At 38.3% G+C, this 21001-nt stretch overlaps 1 protein-coding gene across 8 annotated transcripts in view; it reads right to left on the reverse strand.

Moving 5' to 3' along the window:
• The window catches only part of RBBP8 (RB binding protein 8, endonuclease), a 108527-nt gene that overhangs the window by 45569 nt on the left and 41957 nt on the right, over positions 1-21001 (reverse strand). For all 8 annotated transcript variants that reach the window (XM_008261135.5, XM_051851353.3, XM_051851350.3 and 5 more), the window contains 3 exons: positions 13902-13997; positions 4945-5057; positions 2013-2079 (listed from right to left, as the gene is read on the reverse strand). In XM_008261135.5, coding sequence (XP_008259357.3) covers positions 2013-2079; positions 4945-5057; positions 13902-13997 — 276 coding nt within the window. The remainder of the gene's footprint in view (positions 1-2012; positions 2080-4944; positions 5058-13901; positions 13998-21001) is intronic.

Consider the following 21001-nt stretch of genomic DNA (forward strand, 5'->3'; position numbering starts at 1 on the left):
GATTGGGTTTGGACTGAATGTGGTTATTGAGTAAAATAAAGTTAGCGGACTTTCCCAGGTGAAACTATCACTAACCTTATGTGCCAACCAATTCTTACCAGTTGGTCAGATATTTTAGAGTTTAGGTCACCAGATCTGTCTGCCCTATCATACTAATATCAAAACAACTATATAACAATTTCATAAATGATGACAAAAGATTTTTAAAAACATTAGAAGACAAAATTCAATTTTTCTTAAAAAAGATTTACATTTTAATTTTTTGGATAATATCACTTGTGGTCTATAATACTATATACTAAGGAACAATCTTTACATAAAACAAACATTTTTAAAGATTTATTATTTTTAATTGACAAATAATAATTATACATATTTAGGAGGTACAATGTGATGTTTTGATGCTTACTTTGTGGGTGATTAAATCAAGCCAATTGATAAGCCTGTCAACTCAGATACTTGTTTTTTGTGCAGAAAACATTGAAAAATCTACTTTTTGAAAATATGCAAATCATTCATATTTATAATAGTTCAACATTCTGTGCAATAGATTTATATATAATTTTTAATCTCTTCCTGCAATTCTGCTCTTATTCTGGAAAAAACAGAGTAAGCTGAAGTCACATGAGAAAGCCTTATAAATTAAATTAATGGAGTGTGAAATCTATCTGACTTAGCTTTAACTAATCACGTCACAGTCTTCTTGCATATCAGTCATAAAAATTCAACCTGAAACATGAATGAGTCATGAGGAGAAATTGACTTCCTAACAGAGTCTATCTAGAAGCAGTAGTTAGGATCACAAAAATAAAGGGGGAAAAAAAAAGAACCCACAATTCAGCTCAAACTAAATAAGCAAGTTATGGCTCTGTCTTTCTTTACCACAAAGGGGGGAAAAATTTAACTCCTATGTCTTAACAAAGTTTTTTTGAAACATCAGCTCTCTGATTTCCCAAGATAAATTAAGAGTTTAGGCCGCAGCTTTTGGTTAAATTCAGTATGTACACCTGTTATTCTCTCCTCTTTCAAATCTCCTTTCTGATTGCTGGAGAGTAAAATTTTTCAGCTGTTCATTTTTACGAGTTGTGTTTATACACAGACAGTAACTACTCTAAGCCAAAAGAATATGCTACATCTGTATAGATTACCAGCATTTCGGTAGATGTCTATTCAAATAGACCAGAATCTTTAAGAACCCTATGAAAGCATTAGGACGATACTGAATCTTAGGTTTTGAAAACCATTACATAAGCTTTATATAAATGGGAACTAAGAGCTAGCCCTATCTCTGCTTGGCATTAATCAGAGCATATTCACAAAAATATCCTGCATCTGATACAGTGTTGCATAATGGAAAGAAAAGAGGCTTTTAAGTCAGAAGATATGGGTCTGAGTGATGGTCTAATTACCTATTAGCTGTGACACCATAGACAAATTACACTTTCTGAGCTTTGGTTCTCTATTTGTAGAGTAAGGCTAATAAAAACAATTGTGGAATCACAGTGAGGATTAGAAACAACAGTAACTGGCACACAGGATAAAAGTTACTATTTTTATTCCTTAATAGATCTGGGGAAAGGAGGAGGAGGAAAACAGGAAGGAAGTTCTAACAGATCTGGGAACTAATAGAGGAATTATTCAGCTTGCTTTTATAAAGTTTCTGAGACAGGGCTAGAAGGGATACAGCAAAACTCAAATATTAGAAATATAAGTATTCTAATAAAAATCACAATATTACCATTGTTATAAAAAACAAATCATTATAAAAATTAAAATGCTTTTTAAAATGTTGATACCTTATATACTCACACACTAACCTAACAGATGTACACACACTCTTTTTGTGTTTTGTATAAACACAAAAAATATAGTGATTTTATTTTTATTAGAGAACATTTTATAATTATTAAAACTCTGTAACTCTTAAGATATCTTCACAGTTTGTATAGCAAAGTAAAATAAAGAAGGTTGGGCAGAAATATCCTGCACTACAATTCAGGAAAAATACTCACTCAATTTTCTGTTGTAGTTGTTCCAAAAGCTTTTTATTTTCTTCCTGGAGAATATTCTTTTCATTCACTTAAAAACAATGTGAAAAAGGTACATAAAATAGCTACATTAACATCTATATCAATAGTTTTAAATAAAATGTCAACATTTATAAAGAAATAAGGATTTTCATGTCATGTTGTACAGGGTTAACATTACTGTGCAAAAATAATTTGTTCCTAGGCAGTGATCACTCATACTGCTCCAGTTCCATATAGCTAACTGATAATTTTATGTAACGCTTGTGGGAAAAAAAGAGAACACTTCATATACTAAGGAGTATAGCCTAATTATTCATACTGAAGACAAAGCATTCTAATCTGATCACTAAGTTCTATTAATTTCTATCAATAAGTTCAATTATTTATATTATTAAGTTCTTTTAATTTATATATAAAATTATTTTCTACTTCTTGAAGAGGAAAATGGAGAGGTAAAGGGGGAAGGGAGAAAAAGAGAAACAGAAACAGAGAGCGAGCTCTTTTCTGTTGGTTCACTCCCCAAAGGCCCGTAACAGTCAAAGCTGGGCCAGGTTGAAGCCAGTAGTTAGGAATTCAATCCAGGTCTCCTATATGGATGGCAAAGACCCAACCACTTAAACCATCACTACTGCTTCCTAGGGTCTGCATTAGCAGGAAACTAGATTCAGAAATTGAGCTGGGTATTGATCTCTGGCACTCCCATATAGGATGCAGGCATCTTAACTGCTAGGCCAGTTGTCTGCCTCCAAATATCATTTTAGTGAGAGATTTATCTTGAAATTCAATCATAAAAATAATATAACACTGAATATCAGTATAATTTTTATAACATAAGCAAATTCATAAAGTCAAATTTTCTGCTTTAATCATGCTCCATGTTTTATTTAAAATTACAATATCAGTAATATAAATATATACATTGAAGTAATGAACTATTTGAATCTATCACCATTAAATTTTCCTATTCATCCTTATTTAATTTATAAAGCGGAAACCCAATTTGAAACTACAATTTCCACTGAAGTCCACAAGTCTTATCAATGCTGATATGATGTACCACAAACTATCCACCTGCCCTACAGAAAACCTCTCCAGCCAGGGGTCCTTATCCCTCTCATTGCGCCACTGGAGGGCCCCTATAAATCAGAATTTCAATTTTTTACTTTTATTATCAGCAAAAAGGCTTCTCCCTGAGGCTAAGACTGCATTTAAGAAAATCAAATTAAGAGATATAAAACTATTAACGTTTAAAAATGGTTTAAAACTAGTTAAAAAGAATTCGCTTCTGGATAAATAATTTTAATATAGGAAAAATACCTTTTATTAAGTATAACTAACATTAGGAATATTTTTTCAAAGGCTCAACCAAAACAAAACCATGAGCCAAAACCTGAGCAGTGTAAGTGAGCAGATGTTGGAAGTACGCACTGCACTTACGTTGGAAGGGCTGAACTTGAGATCTCCAGTGTAGGCCTGAACCCCTGCAATGGAGTCAAAGGAACAGACTCCCCCATGTATGTGCTAGAGGTGATTAAAAAAAAAGGCAGTGGCAGGCCTTTGGCAGTGATTAAAATACCGCCTGGGATACTAGCAGCCTGTAACACAATGCCTGGGTTTGAGTGGCAGTTCCACTTTAGATCCAGCTTCCTGTAGTGCATAACCTGGAGGTAGCAGGTGATGCCTGCCACCCATGTAGCATCATACTAAGTTACAGGGTCTTGGCTTTGGCCTGGCCAAGCCCTGGCTATTGTGGGCATTTGAGGAGTGAACTACAAGATGGAAGATCTCTCTTTCCAATGAATAAATAAATTAAAAAAAAATTTTAAGAGGGGCTGGCATTGTTGTGTAATGGGTTAAGCTGCTGCCTGTAATGCCAAAAGCCCATATAGGTACCAGTTTGAGACCCTACGACTCCACTTCTGATCCATCTCGCTGGTAATGCACCTGGGAAAGCAATGGAAAATGGCTCAAGTCCTTGGGCCTCTGCACCCACGTGGGAGATCCAGATGAAGCTCCTGGTTCATGGCTTTATCATGGTCCAGTCGCAGCCACTGCGGCCATTTGGTGAGTGAACCAGCATATACATATATATAGATCTCTGTGTGTGTCTCTATCACTCTGCCTTTCAAATACATAAATGTAAAAAAAAAAAAAAAATCAAGGTAAAAGAGAAAGGACTGGGGGAGGTAAAATGAAGGACAGAGATACACAGAAAAACAAACCTGCATCTGGAAAGACACATACAGGCTGCTAACAGCAGTCACTGCTGGGCACATTGAGATTATATTTTTTTCTTATTTCTTTCTAAAGTAACAAGCATGTGGTTATAAATTCTTGCTTACATAACCAAACGATAGCAACATAGCTAAAAAAAATAGTAAAGTCAAAATACGGAATTAGTTTGGAAAAGAAGATAGCTAATTTGATTTCTGACATGTTGGTTGTACACTACTTATGGGTAAACCAGGTAATGTATTGTAAGAAAACCCTAGATTAAGTGGGTAAGGAGAATAAACTGAAAACAGTACATTTATAATTGTATATTATGAAAACCAAAAAGCATATATCTTTATAAAATTGTTTGCTTTGTATTTAATTTTACTAGGTAATCAAATTACCTGAAATAATGATATAAACCAAAGCAGGACATGGACATGTCCAAAGGATATCTGTTTCTTGTCTGAGAACTGGTGAGACTGCAAGGCCAATGTGGACAGTATTTAGACAACCTTTCTGAAGCCTACTAGTTACTAAAGCAGGAGATTAGATCTACAAATAGGGAAAAAGGAACATTCGAACTGTTACCTAAATAAGGAAAAGGATACGGAAACAATCCATTTGATTACAACCAATTTACTAATAGATTTTAACAACATATTAATTTTTAAATACTTAATAACTGAAAGGAACTCACTAAGCTCTGTAATAAGTTTAAGATTCTGTTGTCGGATATTTTCAAATTCTTGCTGTTTTTTCCTCATATGTTCTTCAGTTACTGCACAGCGATCACATAATCCTGCTCTTAACCTATGAAACCAAAACAAAACATTTTTCTTAAATTAAAAGACATTTCCCAACACAGGCTGAGTATCCCTTACCAGAAATGCTCAGGACCAGAAAACTTTCAGATTCTGCGGTGTTTCTGAACTTAAGCATATTTGTACAGATGTTTACTGGTTGAGCATCCCTAAATGAAAATCTAAAATCTGAAATCCTCCTAAAGCCAAAACTATGAGTGAGAGTTTCAGACTTTGGAGTATTTCAGATTTCTGGTTTTTGAATTAGGGATATTCAACTTACATTTGTACTCTGACATTTTTATACTTTATGAAGATCTTAAGAATTGACCTGATAAATATAGTGAGAATCAACTAGATTAATTGAGTTTTGTAGTTATAGTCTTAGATATGCTTAAATCAGGCTATGAAACCATTTTCTAGAGAGTGCAATTCTGAGTGAAACTGTGTAAAAATCTGCCAATTTTAAACTCCAAGGAAATTTATTAAAGGAACTGAAGTTGCTTTTATTTATTAAGGTCAGCACATGAACCCTAGTCCCATACCAAGAGACCAAATTATATCTTAACCAAGTTCGTAGCCACTTTGCTCAGTATAGCATATGACAGTAAGTATTCAAAAATGTCTTATTTCTTGAATAAACATTAAAGGTCAGGAAATATGAAGGAATAAAGATGTCATCTTGGAAGTCAGTACTGTGGCACAGCGGGTAAAGCCACCTCCTGCACTGCCAGCAAACCATATGTGCGCTGGTTTGAGACCCAGTTGCTCCAATTTTTTTTTTTTTTTTAAGACTTACTTATTTATTTGAAAGTCAGAGTTACAGAGAGAGAGAAGGAGGAGAGGCAAAGATAGAGCGGTCTTCCATCCGTTGGTTCACTCCCCAATTGGCTGCAATGGCCAGAGCTGTGCCAATCCAAAGTCAGGAGCCAGGAGCTTCTTTTGGGTATCCCATGCGGGTGCAGGGGCCTAAGCACTTGGGCCATATTATACTGCTTTCCCAAGCCATAGCAGAGAGCTGCACTGGATGTGGAGCGGCGAGACTCGAACTAGCGCCCATATGGGATGCCAGCACTGCAGGCGGCAGCTTTACCTGCTACTCCACAGTGCCAGCCCATCCAATTCTGATCCAGTTCTCTGCCATGGCATATGCCGCTCTGTAACTCTCTCTGCCTTTCAAATAAATAAATTAAAAAAAAGTAACCTCATATGCTCCTCTCAGCATCAAGAACCAACCTTAGTAAAAATTCAAAATGTATTATTATGTAAAAATAGATTACAAATATTTTTACTAATAATTTGTGAGTACTAAAGAGAAGAAGGCAATACATATATTGCATGAAGGGATGTGGAGCAAGGGAAGAAAAGAAAGGTATATTCTGAATGTTATTAAGAATTATCTTGGGGCTGGTGTCCTGGCGCACTTGGTTGATCCTCTGCCTGTGGCGCCAGCATCCCATATGGGCGGCGGGGTTCTAGTCCCGGTTGCTCCTCTTCCGGTCCAGCTCTCCTCTGCGGCCCGGGAGGGCAGTGGAGGATGGTCTAAGTGCTTGGGCCCTACACCCGCATGGGAGACCAGGAGGAAGAACCTGGCTCCTGGCTTCGGATTGGCGCAGCACTGGCCGTAGCAGCCATTTTGGGGGTGAACCAATGGAAGGAAGACCTTTCTCTCTTGTCTCTCTCTCACTATCTAACTCTATCTGTCAAATAAATTTAAAAAATTTTTTAAAAAATAAAAAGGCGAGGGAGAGGCAAGATGGCGGAATAGGAAGGGAGCACACTGATAGTCCGGGGAGAGATAGTTTAATAAAAGTGGAGATACTGCAGGTTCAAGGAAGAGTAGGGGAGGAAACAGCAGAAGAAACTCTTCCAGAACGCGTGATTCACAGCGGACCTGTGTGGAGAGCGTGGGAGCCCACAGTTCGGGACACCAGCGGCAGACTCAACACACCAGCGCTGGAACGCAAGGTGAGCCGAACCTCAATAGCCCAAGACACCGGCAGGCAAGCAGAGAGAGGAGACTAGAGGGAACGACCCCCGGGGGGGGGAAAGTTCACCAGGCTAACTGGAAGAGAGAGAGAGAGAGAAAAAAAAAAAAGGTGACTGGTACGGACACGGGTTTCTCTCTCTCTGCTCACCTCTCAAGGGCGAGCAAGACAAAGAGCAGGCGCCATCTTGGACATACGTCATAAGCAGAGCGACCTCAGGTCTGCACCGGCCCTGAGCCTAGCAGAAAACCCTGACTCTGGGCGGGGCGAATTAACAGGAGATTAGGACCTAGTAAATTTGTGGTGCTACTGAACTGAGACTGTGAAAAAAGAGACGGTGGGGGAGAGAACTCACGGAATTCACCTGAGTACTCTCCAGAGACGCTACAATTCCGTAACTTTGGCAACCCAGTGGGAGACTGAAGGAGAATTTGAACCCACTCTGAGGGCCAAACAGATTCCCTGTGTGGTCCTTGGGAAAGAGCTTCTGATCTCTGGCTCCTGTGGGTATATCATTTGCCTGCTAACTACCTCCAACTTCGTTCAGCTGTGCGGAATTACTTCCCTTTTGAATCAAAAAAAGAAAGAGAGAGAAAGAGAGATTTACCACTCCTAACCTGGGAGTGTCACCTTTGGGACACCAAACAGAGCTCTCAGGCCACACCCATCTCAAGCCCTAAGGCTCCATCAAAAACAGATAGTCCACTTAATCTAGAGTCATAGTATAACAAGAAAAAGCACCACAGTGAAGAAACCAAATATCTCCAATATGCCAAATAACAAATGCAAAAACCGAGGTAATAAAAACAAGGAAGTCACCATGACGCCCTCAAATGAAAAAGACACCCCAATTCAAGATTATGAAGATGATGAGATAGAAGAAATGCAAGAAGCAGATCTCAAAAAATTGATAAGAACATTAAGAAGTTCTCAAAAACAAATTCTTGAACTACAGAAATCCTTAATGGACAAGATAGAAAATCTCTCTCGTGAAAATGAAATATTAAGGAGGAATCAAAATGAAACGAAACAATTAGTACAACAGGAAACTGTGATAGTGACTGAAGTGAAGAATTCAATAGATCAAATGAAAAACACATTAGAGGGCCTTACAAACAGAATGGGTGAAGCAGAAGAGAGAATATCGGACTTAGAAGAGAGAGAACAGGAAAGGATACAGTCAGATCAAAGAAAAGAAGAGGAAATTAGAAATCTAAAACATATTGTCAGGAATCTTCAGGATACTATTAAAAAACCAACATTCGGGTTCTAGGAGTTCCTGAAGGCATGGAGAGGGAGAAAGGATTAGAAGGCCTTTTTAGTGAGATATTAGCAGAAAATTTCCCAGGTTTGGAGAAGGACAGAGAAATCCTAGTACAGGAAGCTCACAGAACCCCTAATAAACACGACCAAAAGAGATCCTCACCACGACACGTTGTAATTAAACTCTCCACAGTGAAACATAAAGAAAAGATCCTAAAATGTGCAAGAGAGAAACGTCAGATTACTTTCAGAGGATCGCCAATCAGACTCACTGCTGACTTCTCATCAGAAACTCTACAAGCTAGAAGGGAATGGCGAGATATAGCCCAGGTACTAAGAGAGAAAAACTGCCAGCCCAGAATATTGTATCCTGCAAAGCTATCATTTGTGAATGAAGGTGAAATAGAGATGTTTCATAACAAACAGAAATTGAAAGAATTTGTCGCCACTCGTCCAGCCCTGCAACAGATGCTTAAAGATGTGTTACACGCAGAAACACAGAAACACGGTCATCAGTATGAAAGAAGATAAAGGAAGGAAACCTCACAGCAAAAGATCACAGGGAATTCAAAGCATATATTAGAACTTATCTTTGGCAAATGGCAGGGCAAAGTTACCACTTTTCATTAGTCACATTGAACGTTAATGGCCTGAACTGTCCAGTTAAAAGACACCGATTGGGATTTGCTTTTTAACCTGATGCAATTTTAAATGATGCTTAATTTTGTTTTTAAATTTCAAATCCTAGCTCTTACCCATACATGGAACAACAATTAAATTGTACATGTAATTCGCCACTTTGCTACACTAACATTGTTCCAGGGGTACTTATGATGTACTTTTGAATTTTCTATACACGCAATAATGACATTTGCTAGCAGTTTTATGTCTTCCTTCCCAATATGTATGCATTTTGTATCCTTTCTTTGTGTTACTGCACTGTCTAGTAATTCCACCATAATATTGAAAAGTAGTGGTGAGAAAAAGACACTTCCCCCTTTCCCCAACTTAAGGGAAAACTGTCCAATTTCACTATTAAAGTTGGTTTTGGTAGATATTCTTTATCTAGATGAGGAATTTCTCTTCTGTTTCTTGTTTGCTCAGTTTTTTTATGCCAAATATCTTTTACAAAAGTTGATGTAACCATTTAACATTTTTGCAGTTTGTGTAGTATGTCCAATTTATTGATTTTTTAAAATGCTGACAGCCTTGCTTACGTGGGATAAATACCACTTGCTTATACTACACAAAATTGTTGGATTTTACCTATTATTTAAAAAAAAGAGAGATTTCTAAAGGCAACCCAGAGGAATCCTTAATCCAGTTCTTCATTAGAAGAGATGTGCAATTCGGGACATGCTCAAGCTGACTTACCTCAAACGGTAGAGTTAGAAACATACCAGGGGATTCCAATTCAATCCCATCAAGGTGGCATGTACCAATGCCATCTCACTAGTCCCAGTGATCAATTTCTGTGCACAATTGATCATAATGATAGGACTAAGAACCAAAGGGATCACATAAACAAGAATAGTGTCTGCAAATACTAGCTGATAGAATCAAAAAGGGAGAGAATGATCCAACATGGGAAGTGAGATACACAGCAGACCCATAGAATGGCAGATGTCCTAAATAGCACTCTGGCCTCAGAATCAGCCCTTAAGGCATGCGGATCCAGCTGAAAAGCCCATGAGAGTATTTCAGGCATGGAAAGCCAAGACACTCTGGGGAAAAAAAAAATGAAAGATCTCCACGAGTGAGATCCCAGTGGAAAGAACGGGTCATCAAAGAAGGAGGTACCTTTCTCTGAAGGGAGGAGAGAACTTCCACTTTGACCATGGCCTTGTCTAAATATTATCAGAGTCAGTGAACTCAGGGGGCTTCCATAGCCTTGGAAACTCATGACAAGAGCCTAGGGTGATTACTGATGCCATAAACAAGAGTGTCAATTTGTTAAGTCAACAACAGGAGTCACTGTGTACTTACTCCTCATGTAGGATCTTTGTCCTTAGTGGGCTGTACATTGAGATTTAATGCTATAACTAGTACTCAAATAGTATTTTTCACTTTATGTTTCTGTGTGGGAGCAAACTGTTGAAATCTTTACTTAATGTATGCTAAACTGATCTTCTGTATATAAAGAGAATCGAAAATGAATCTTGATGTGAATGGAAGGGGAAAGGGAGTGGGAAAGGGGAGGGTTGTGGGTGGGAGGGACGTTATGGGGGGAAGCCATTGTAATCCATAAGCTGTACTTTGGAAATTTATATTCATTAAATAAAAGTTTAAAAAAAAAAAAAATAAAAAAATAAAAAATAAAAAGGCGCTCCTCCAGTTGCACTGAAGTGCTCCAATAGCCACACGTCTCTAGCTGCTACCTTATTAGTGTAGACGTAGAACATTTCCATTCTCACATAAAATTCTAACGGACAGAACAAACCTAAAAACAATGTGACATGTACCAGAAGTATGTTTAAAGAAATGATCATGCCAATACATTCTCTCCTATACTCTAAGAATGCAGGTGATTTTGGCTTAAACTCAGAGCTAAGAGAAGAGTTAACAGAAGACCAACAGGTATCTGATATGGATGCTGATCCTCTAGCTACATAATCATTTCCTTTTTATCATTCATTTATCTGTATTTCTTGCTGACTACTGATCACACATACAAAATAATTTTAAAAGTTAAAATAGGTGCTTTGATTAAACTAGTTAAACTCTGATTGTTAAACAAATATGACTACTTTGTCAGAACTGTTCCTACTTACAATTTTGAAAAATTATGTCATTCATGACAGCACAGTTCATGTTCAGTCATCAATGAACATACTTGTATAAGGCACACTCATGGGTATTTTATGTTATATAAAGGACGAGTAACTCAACAATTTATATTTTGGGACACACGTACACACACACAATATCAAATTTCTTTAACATTAAACATGAGATTATCAAAATAACTCCAACAGGCAGCGTTGGAAAACAGGAAGTCTCTCAGAACATGGAAGAAAATAAACAGAAAATGAGAGAAAAGATAACAGAGAATCAATTTATGACTAAGTACTCCAGAAGGAGACCACAAAAAAAGGAAGAGACACAGTAAAAGGAAACAAATTGTCAGACTTTAGGAAACAACAGTCTGCAGGTTAGTGGGTTAAGTGTGTAACACAATGAAGGAAACAGACACATACACACACACACACACACACACATTATGGATAAAAACATCTTAAATTCCAGAAAGGTAAAAAATATCTGTTACCTATAGTGGAATGAAAATTAGAATGACATGACATCTTACCAGAACTAGAATACTAACAGACAATGAGAAAAAGCCTTTAGAGTTTTGAGGGAAAACTATTTTGATCCCAGAAATTTACAGCCAAAATACCAACTACATGCAATCATCAAATACAATCACTGTCAGGGTACAAGAACTCTGAAAATTTACTTCCTGTTTGCTCATTCTCAGCAGGCACTTGAGAGTGAGTTATAACAGAATGAGCATGAAAAAAAAAAACAAAAGAAAGGTAAAACAGGTCCAGGTTTTATTGACCATGTTAACTAGTGTATCCTCAAGGAATAAAACAGTGCCTAGCACAATGTAGGAGTTCCATAAATGTTAACTGTCTAAAATAAGGTAAAAGAAATAATGGAATTAATGCAGAGAGCCAATGAAGGAAAATTCAGAATGGTCCAAATTAGTATTGAAAGTTTTTCAGCCCAAGAAGTTATATGTCCAAGAAAAAAAAGAATTACAACAAAAAAAGATAATAATGGTAGAATAATTAAAACATTAAGTAATATTAATAATGTAGTAAGGAGGGGTCGGCGCTGTGGCGTAGCCGGTAAAGCCGCTGCCCGCAGTGCCTGGCATCCCCAGTGGGCACCGGTTCAAGTCCCAGCTGCTCTATTTCTGACTCTCTATTATGGTCTGGGAAAGCAGTAGAGGATGGCCCAAGTCCTTGGGCCCCTGCAACTGCATCGGAAGATCCGGATGAAGCTCCTGGCTCCTTGCTTTGGATTGGTATAGCTCTGGTTGTTATGGCCAATTAGGGAGTAAACCAGCGACGGAAGTGAACCAGAGGATGGAAGACCTCTCTCTCTGCCTTTCCTTCTCTCTCTGTTTAACTTTCAAATAAATAAATAAATATTTTTAAAAAAATATAATGTAGTAAGGAAAATATATTTCTTGTCTCAGTATTTTAAAAGGTAGTCAGAAATACTAGGAAAAACAAAACAATAAGTTGTTATAATTATGGGCTGATTTAAGCAACTGCCTGAGGAGGAAGTAGAAAAGAATGTATTTGACCTGGAAAATAGAAACACTGTCCTTCAGTGGCCAGAGAAGTCAAAACATGGACACAATAGAGAAAGAAATGTAATCCTTACTCCACAGTGAATACTTACACAGTTGATTAAAATAAGAGCAAACACACTGTTTACTATTTTACAAAGTCTACAATTAACTTAAAATACAAAAGACTGAAATCTTGTAACAAAAAAGAATGTAATGGGGCCAGTGCTGTGGCGCAGTAGCTAAGCCTCCAACTGCCATGCTGGCATCCCACATAGGCGCTGGTTCGTGTCCCGGCTGCTCCTCTTCCGATTCAGCTCTCTGCTATGGCCTGGGAAAGCAGTGGAAGATGGCCCAAGTCCTTGGGCCCCTGTACCCGTATGGGAGACCCAGAAGAAGTTCCTGGCTTCTGGCTTCGGATCAGCCCAGCTCCGGCCTTTGTGGCGATTTGGGGAGTGAACCAGCAGATGGAAGACCTTTCTCTCTGCCTCTGCCTTTAACTCTCTCTCTCTCTCTCTCTCTCAAATAAATACATAAAATCTAAGAAAAAGAAAAAATATAGAATGTAACTATCATCACCCTTCACAACAGTCATACTGTAAAGGCTCCACTGATCCAGGGCAGAGGAACAGTGATTCAGGGAAGGGTAAAAACATCAGTAGCTTCCTCTAATATAGTTCAGGGACATAACTGAGAGGTAAAGGACCATGAAAACAAGACCTAAATACAAACAAAGGTTCAATGGTCAAACACAAGAACTAAAATAAAAACTTCAAATGTAGGAGGAGTTTTAAAATGTCACTGGTTAGACAGTTATAAAATGAAGCAAAATTCCCTAACTTCTGTATTACCTCCAGTTTTTCCTCTCAGCTGCCTCTCTTAATAATATATATGGGGGCCAGCACTGTGGTGCCCACACCTCATGTTGGAGTGCCAGTTTGTGTCCTGGCTACTCTGTTTCCAATCCATATTCCTGCTAATGCATCCAGGAACTGCAGCAGATGATGGCCCAAGTACTCAGGTCCCTGCTACCCATGTGGGAGATCAGGATGGAGTTTTTGGTTACTGGCCCAGCCCTGGCTATTGCAAGCATGAGAAAGTGAACCAGTAGGTGGAATATCTCTTTTTCTGTCTCTGTTGCTCTGTTGTTGAAATAAATGAACAAGTAAATCTTTTTTTTAAATAGTATCTATGAAGGGGCAGGTGTTACAAGATCACTTTTAATCCCAGAGCTGATTATATAGTGATTACTATTGAGGGGAAAAACACCTCTTACTCAAGACCCAAGAACCAGACTCACCGATCTTCTAAAACTTTAATGGTTTCCTGAAGGACTTTCTGTTGCTCTCTCAGCTGTTGATTTTTGGTGAAGAACTCTTCCAGTCTTTGTGCATCTCTAAAGGTCAAGAAATATAGAAGTTTTCTAGGTAAAAATACTCTAAAAGGGTAATACTCTAATCAGAACTTCAAAGTTTGGTCTTACCACTTATATATCATGGATTTCTTCCATCAAAATACAGCAACTTAAAAAGTGAGGTTTGAATATCTTGTTAATCAGAGTGAAAATCACACTAGAATTTGCTCTGCAGTGCTTTTATGTATAATGGAAGTATTACTGTTAAGTGCCAGGCATTCAGTATATGATGCTGGGACACACAAGAAGGAGTAGATTCTGGGTCGGCCAAAAAAATCAACTTTGTCAAAATGAACTTCAAAATGTATGCTTACTGTTACATTACTTTTTTTTTTTTTTGGTCAATTGTTCATGTAAATAAGGTATCTTTACTCAGTTTTTAAAAAAGGCATTAGTATACATATATATATATACACACACACACACATACATACATTTTTTTTAAGATTTATTCATTTATTTGAGAGGCAGAGTTACAGAGAGAGGGACAGAGAGTATCTTCCATCCACTGGTTCACTCCCCAGAGGCCACAATGGCCAGAGCTGGGCAGTTCGGAAGCCAGGAACCAAGACCTTCTTCCAGGTATCCTACGTGAGTGCAGGGGCCCGAGCATTTGGGCTATCTTTTACTGCTTTCCCAGGCCATTAACAGAGAGGCATCAGAAGTGGAGTGGATGGGACTTGAACTGGTACCCATATGAGATGCCAGTGCTACAGGCAGCGGATTAACCTACTGAGCCACACTGCTGGCCCCACCTTTACTCATTTATTTACTACCCAATTAATAATAAGAAATCAAAGATATGAAAACAGTCCTGCACAAATGCACGATTTTTTTTTAAATTCTTTAAACCCCTTAATTTAAAAAATAATATAAAAGAAAACAAGGTTTTATTTGTAGGGGATTAGGCCATACTTCAGAATTGCTAAATTTCTTAGTCGCTAATAAGTGAATTTTCTTAGTAAGTACTACCAAGTACTAAGTACTTACTAAGTACTTGGATGGTTGAATTTGGTAGATATCACCTTTGTTATATCCTCAGTAGAAAATATAAGGATTATTTTTCTTTAAGTAAGGCTGATATAAACAGAATGATCAGATTCATTAACTGACCAGTAAGACAGGCCGGCACCGTAGCTCACTAGGCTAATCCTCCACCTGTGGCGCCAGCACCCGGGGTTCTAGTCCCGGTTGGGGCACAAGATTCTGTCCCGGTTGCTCCTCTTCCAGTCCAGCTCTCTGCTGTGCCCAGAAGTGCAGTGGAAGATGGCCCAGGTCTTTGGGCCCTGCACCCACATGGAAGACCAGGAAAAGCACCTGGCTCCTGGCTTCGGATAGGCGCAATGCGCTGGCTACAACGCGCCGGCTGTAGCGCCACTTGTGGGGTGAACCAATGGAAAAAGGAAGACCTTTCTCTCTGTCTAACTCTGCCTGTCAAAACAAAACAAACAAACAAACAAAAAAAACCTGACCAGTGACAGTCAAAACAGTTGATAAATAATGGATACTGATTGGTATATGTTATCTGTGATCACTGATTAAACAGGTGAAAACAATCTGGCAGAGGCTGAATGCTGTGGCACATCAGGTTAAACCGCCATATTCAACACTCATATTCCATATCATAGTGCTGGTTTGTGCTCATTAGCAAAGAGCTGAATCCACACCAGAGGAGCCAGGCCTCAAACGTGCACCCACCATATGTGATGCTGGCATCACAGCTTAACCTGCTGTGCCACAATATCAGCCCACACCCCTTATTCTTGTTCTGTCTCTTTTCTCTGTCACTCTGCCTTTCAAATAAACAAATAAAGACATCTTATAAAAATAAAAATAAAAGGATCTGGCAGACCAGACTCAAGGATAACTTTCTAAATAATCTCACAATATTCAACAGTCAAATGAATTCATGAAAAAACATTAGTTATGTACACAGACAACTTGTAAAATACATCAGAATACAAATCTGAAACAAGTAAGTGTTGAACAAATAGTATAGTTACTGATTCCTTTTATAACTTCTTTTTCCAGGTGGGAATTCCTAAGGACTGTGATAGTTTACATACACACACACAACCCAGTTACTAAACTGCTCCTTCCAGTTGAGAATTCCTAAGGACTGGGATATCTTACAAATACACCTATTCTAAAAACATGGAGATACAACATCATAACTGTTACTGCATCCTAACTGTATACTGTAAAATTTACTGGGAAATGGAGATTATGGTGATATAGGTAAGCCCAATTTCCTGGTTCCACTATGTAGTAAAACAGGAATAGTGAAATAAAAGGGAACTTAGCAACTTACTGTGCTTTAAAAACATACAACCTGGGGCCAGTGCTGTGGTATAGTAGGCTAAGCCTACTACTACTTCTGAGAAAGTAATATTCAACATTCATCTACAAATTTTACCTTTTTTAACTGGATTTTACCTTTTTCGCATGGTATAGTTGTAGAGTAATACATTTTATATAAAACATTGGGTATAAAAAGAGCAAATCTAGATCATTTCTAAATTACTTAATCTTCAGGGAAATGATTCTGATTCAAGCTAAGATAAAATGAATTTTATGGATATACACTACCATTAAAATAGTAATGCTTAAAATTATTTGCCTTATGTGAGGGATCCATTTTAATAAAATCAATTTTCTTCAAGAACATTTAGTGAATTTGGCTTTAAACTATATAGTCAAATGGCAAACACAATAATTTCTGGGTTTTAGTACTGCTTCTTAAAAAGTGAGCAGCTGTGGCCTGGGAAGGCAGTGGAGGATGGCCCAGGTCCTTGGGCCCTGCACCCACATGGGAGACCAGGAGGAAGCACCTGGCTCCTAGCTTCGGATCGGCACAGCACACCGGCTGTAGTGGCCATTTGGGGGATGAACCAATGGAAGGAAGACCTTTTTCTCTCTCTCTCTCACTAACTCTGCCTGTCAAAAAAAAAAAAAAAAAAAGTGAGCAGCATTTGACTTCTCCTTTAGGGGAGTCACTCTAATCAGTGGTTGGTAATCCAGCATTTACAAGATCATTAAATTTAATACTGAGCCAAGGTATAGTATAAGGAGCACACTAACCACTAAGCAACTCTGAAACATCAAACCTTTGGTGTTAGAAAGAACTCCTATGGGGTCGGCACTGTGGCGCAGCAGGTTAAAGCCCTGGCCTGAAGTGCTGGCATCCTATATAGGCTCCTGTTCTAGTCCCGGCTGCTCCTCTTCCGATCCAACTCTCTGCTATTGCCTGGGAAAGCAGTGGAAGATGGCCCAAGCACTTGGGCCCCTGCACCCACATGGGAGACCCAGAAGCTCTTGGCTCCTGGGTTCGGATCGGCACAGCTCCAGCCATTGCAGCCATCTGGGGAGTGAACCAGCAGACAGTAGACCTCTCTGTCTCTACCTCTCTCTGTAACTCTATCTTTCAAATACATAAAATAAATCTTTAAACAAAAAAAACCTCCTATAAAGCATTGCTATATATAAAGGGAGATTTACAAGATAACTCCAACACACAATTTAGCTATTTTGTTTGGTATGTTGATTAAGTCACCCTACCAAGTCAGTGACAGTATTTGTCTTCTGATTAACAGTGCTTGTATAAACCATCACTAGCAGGTTTATCTGAACAATGAAGTCGAAAACAATATGGCAATTTCTTAACTTCAAATCTCAAATCACTCAAAGAAAACACTTTCCCCATCGAAGAAAATCTGCTTATTCCAGAGTAAAACAAGGTATTTCCCTATTTGATTTCAAGTGAACAAAAAAAAGTGAAATTTTACCTATTAACCAAGAAAATGATCTTATTTCCTCATTCAACCAATGCAATTTCTCTCTTTCTCTCTCTTTTAAAGATATATTTATTTATTTGAAAGTTATAGTTACACAGAGAGAGGGAGAGATGGGGAGAGAATCTCCCTCTGAAGGCTCACTTCCCAGATGGCTGTAATGGCCAGGGCTGGGCTAGGTTAAAGCCAGGAGCCATGGGCTTCTTTCAGATCTCCCACATGGGTAGGGGTTCAAGCACTTTAGGCCATCTTCTGCTGCTTTCCCTAGGCCATTAGCAGGAAGCTGGATCAGAAGTGGTGCAACCAGGCCATGAACTGGTGCCCATATGGGATGCTGGTGCTGTAGGCAGCAGCTTTACCTGGTATGCTATAATGCTGACCCAAACCAATGCAATTTCATTACATTTATTTTTGGAGTCATTTTTATTATAGGGAGAATTTACATACTTGTACATAAAGTCTTTTTTTCTGTAATTCAGATGATTCTTGCATAAACAAAAGGAAATATTAAAGTGTATTGAAAGGCTGGGAATTTTTTGAAATCTCTATTGCTACCAGAGCAAACAAAATTTATGCTATCTAAGGAAATCACGCCAACAGTTCTACTTGCTAGTACTCCCTGAGCCACAGTACTAGGACCTAACTACAGCAACAGTTTTGGCTGCCTACCCAAGAGTCATTTCCTTTCTATTCCTTCCTAAAATCAATGTTCATTTTCTTCAACAGACAGCAGTAGCTTTGAGAGAAGGTATTCTTTTTTAATGTTTCATTTTGGAAGTAATTTCAGACTTACAAATAAGATACAAATATAGAACATAGCTACCACTCAGCTTCTCAAAATATTAACACTTGGCATTACAGTTTAATTATCAAAATCAATAAATTAACATTGATAAATAGTACTAACTGATCTACAGACCTTATTTAAAAAAAAACTCTGTCAACTGCTCCTCTAATATAGTTTCTCTGGCCCATGATACAACATTGCATTTAACTGTCATGTCTCCTCCATTCTGGAATGGTCTCTCCAGTCTTCTTTGTCTTTCATAACCCTGACACCTTTGAAAGCATTTTTTAGTTATTTTGCTGACTGTCTCCAGTTTGCGTTTGTTTGATGTTTTCCCATAATAAAATTCAAGCTATGCATTTTTGGTAAGACTACAACAGAAGTGATGTTGTACACTTTTTATTATACCATGTCATGAGGTAAATGTTAACTTCAATTTATTAAGACTCAGTCTGCCAGGCTTCTCTGCTAAAGTATTACAGTTTTTCCCTTTGTAATTAATAATGTATCTTGTGGGGGATAAACTCTGAATAATTTATAAAATTTGCAAATATTATTTCTCATAATGTCATCCTTTTTTTTAGCCTCCATTGTTGATTCTTGCTTTTAACAGTTAATGTTGTGATCTTTGCCAAATGGTGATTTTCCACTGGCATTCTTCCTACATTTAACTACTGAAATTCTAATAAGGAAGAGCTGTCCCTTCATTCCACAACTAGCAGAACATTATCAGCATGACTTCATTACTCAAGTTGTCCTAGATTTTGAAGTTGGGAATTTTTTCCCAAGTTGCCTTCTGTATCCTTTAAATACACTCCCTTTTTGAGCATTTCCTTATTTTCTGGCTCCAGTTTTCCAACTTATCTTGTAACTACTTTGCATGCCCTAATCCTAAAATAAGCCATTTCTCCAAAAAACCTTGACTCCTCTTACTAGAGAACACTGTTAAGAAACCAACATTTGAGTTACTGGAGTGCCATCGCTTCTAATACCTTTCAACATACCAAGCCTATGAAATATATGGATGTCCTGACACACATGAACATATCTCTGTATTCTTTTAAATCTGTTTAGTGATTTAATGTTTCTTATATTAAAAAGAAGTGCATACCGGGAACTCTAATTCCTACTCAACAGCATGGGGTTCATTCCAGCTTTCTCCCTTTCAGTATTTGTAACACCTTTCTCCTGACAGTGAGAATCTTGGTGCTCATTACAGAAAATATTTATTTGTTCAATTCTAGAATACATATATAAAGTAGTACAGGAATCTTTATTAATCTGAGCCAAAAAAATACTGATTCCTTTGCAGATATTGTTTAGATATTACCAAAAAATTGTGGTCAGAAGTTAGAGGAAGGATGCTGGCTGATGCTTCTGGTAAACTGCTGTAATTAAAAAGGACACATGTGAGACTGGCACTGTGGTGTAGTGGGTTAAGCCGCTGTCTGAAGTGTTGGAATCCCATATCAGTGCTGGTTTGTGTCCAGACTGCTCCACTTCCCATCCAGCTGCATGCCAATACGCCTGGGAAAACAGTGGAAGATGCTTGGGCCCATGTGGGAGATCTGGATGAAACTCCTGGCTCCTGGCTTCGACCTGGCCCAGCCCTGGCAACTGTGGCGGTCTGGTGAGTAAACCAGCAGATCAAAGATTTCTATCTCTCCTTCTCTACTCTATAACTCTTTCAAATAAATAAATAAATAGATCTTTAAAAGGGGGGGGGGGCACATAGATGTTCTGCAAGTTTTGATTATAATTATGACGGCCATCTCACCGTTTTGCAGTGAGTCAAGACTAATGGTGGGGCTGGTGCCGTGGCACAGCAGGTTAAAGACCCAGCCTGCAGTGCTGGCATCCCATATGGGCATCGCTTAGAGTCTGGCTGCTCTACTTCTGATCCAGCTCTCTCCTATGGCCTGGGAAAGCGGGAGAAAATGGTCCAAATGCTTTGGCCCCTGCACCCGTGTGGGAAACCCGGAAGAAGCTCCTGTCTCCTGACTTCGGACTGGCTCAGCTCCAGCTGTTGAATCCATCTGGGGAGTGAACCAAAGGATGGAGGACCTCTGTGTGTGTATGTGTGTGTACTTCTCTGTGTTACTCTTTCAAATAAATAAAATAAATCTTTAAAGAAAACAAAGACTAAGGGGCAAGCGGAACACTAATAATGGCAGAGAAGAGACAGAGAAAAGAATCTGAGTCTTTGATGATCTGGGTTACTGATTAAACAATCCGGGAATGTCCCTACTTGGGGCTTTCAATGTGAAAGTATGCTTGTGAAAGTATACTTACTGTGAAAGCATACTTCTCGTTATTCTTGTTTTTCAGAAGAAAAATTAATACTACTAATAAGATATACATGCTAGAGTTACTACTCAGAAAAGACTTATTTAATTTCCTCTGTAAGT

This window comes from Oryctolagus cuniculus, chromosome 10, assembly GCF_051225735.1.
Source record: "Oryctolagus cuniculus isolate XC-2025 breed Fujian yellow rabbit chromosome 10, ASM5122573v1, whole genome shotgun sequence".
NCBI classification, from domain to species: domain Eukaryota; kingdom Metazoa; phylum Chordata; class Mammalia; order Lagomorpha; family Leporidae; genus Oryctolagus; species Oryctolagus cuniculus.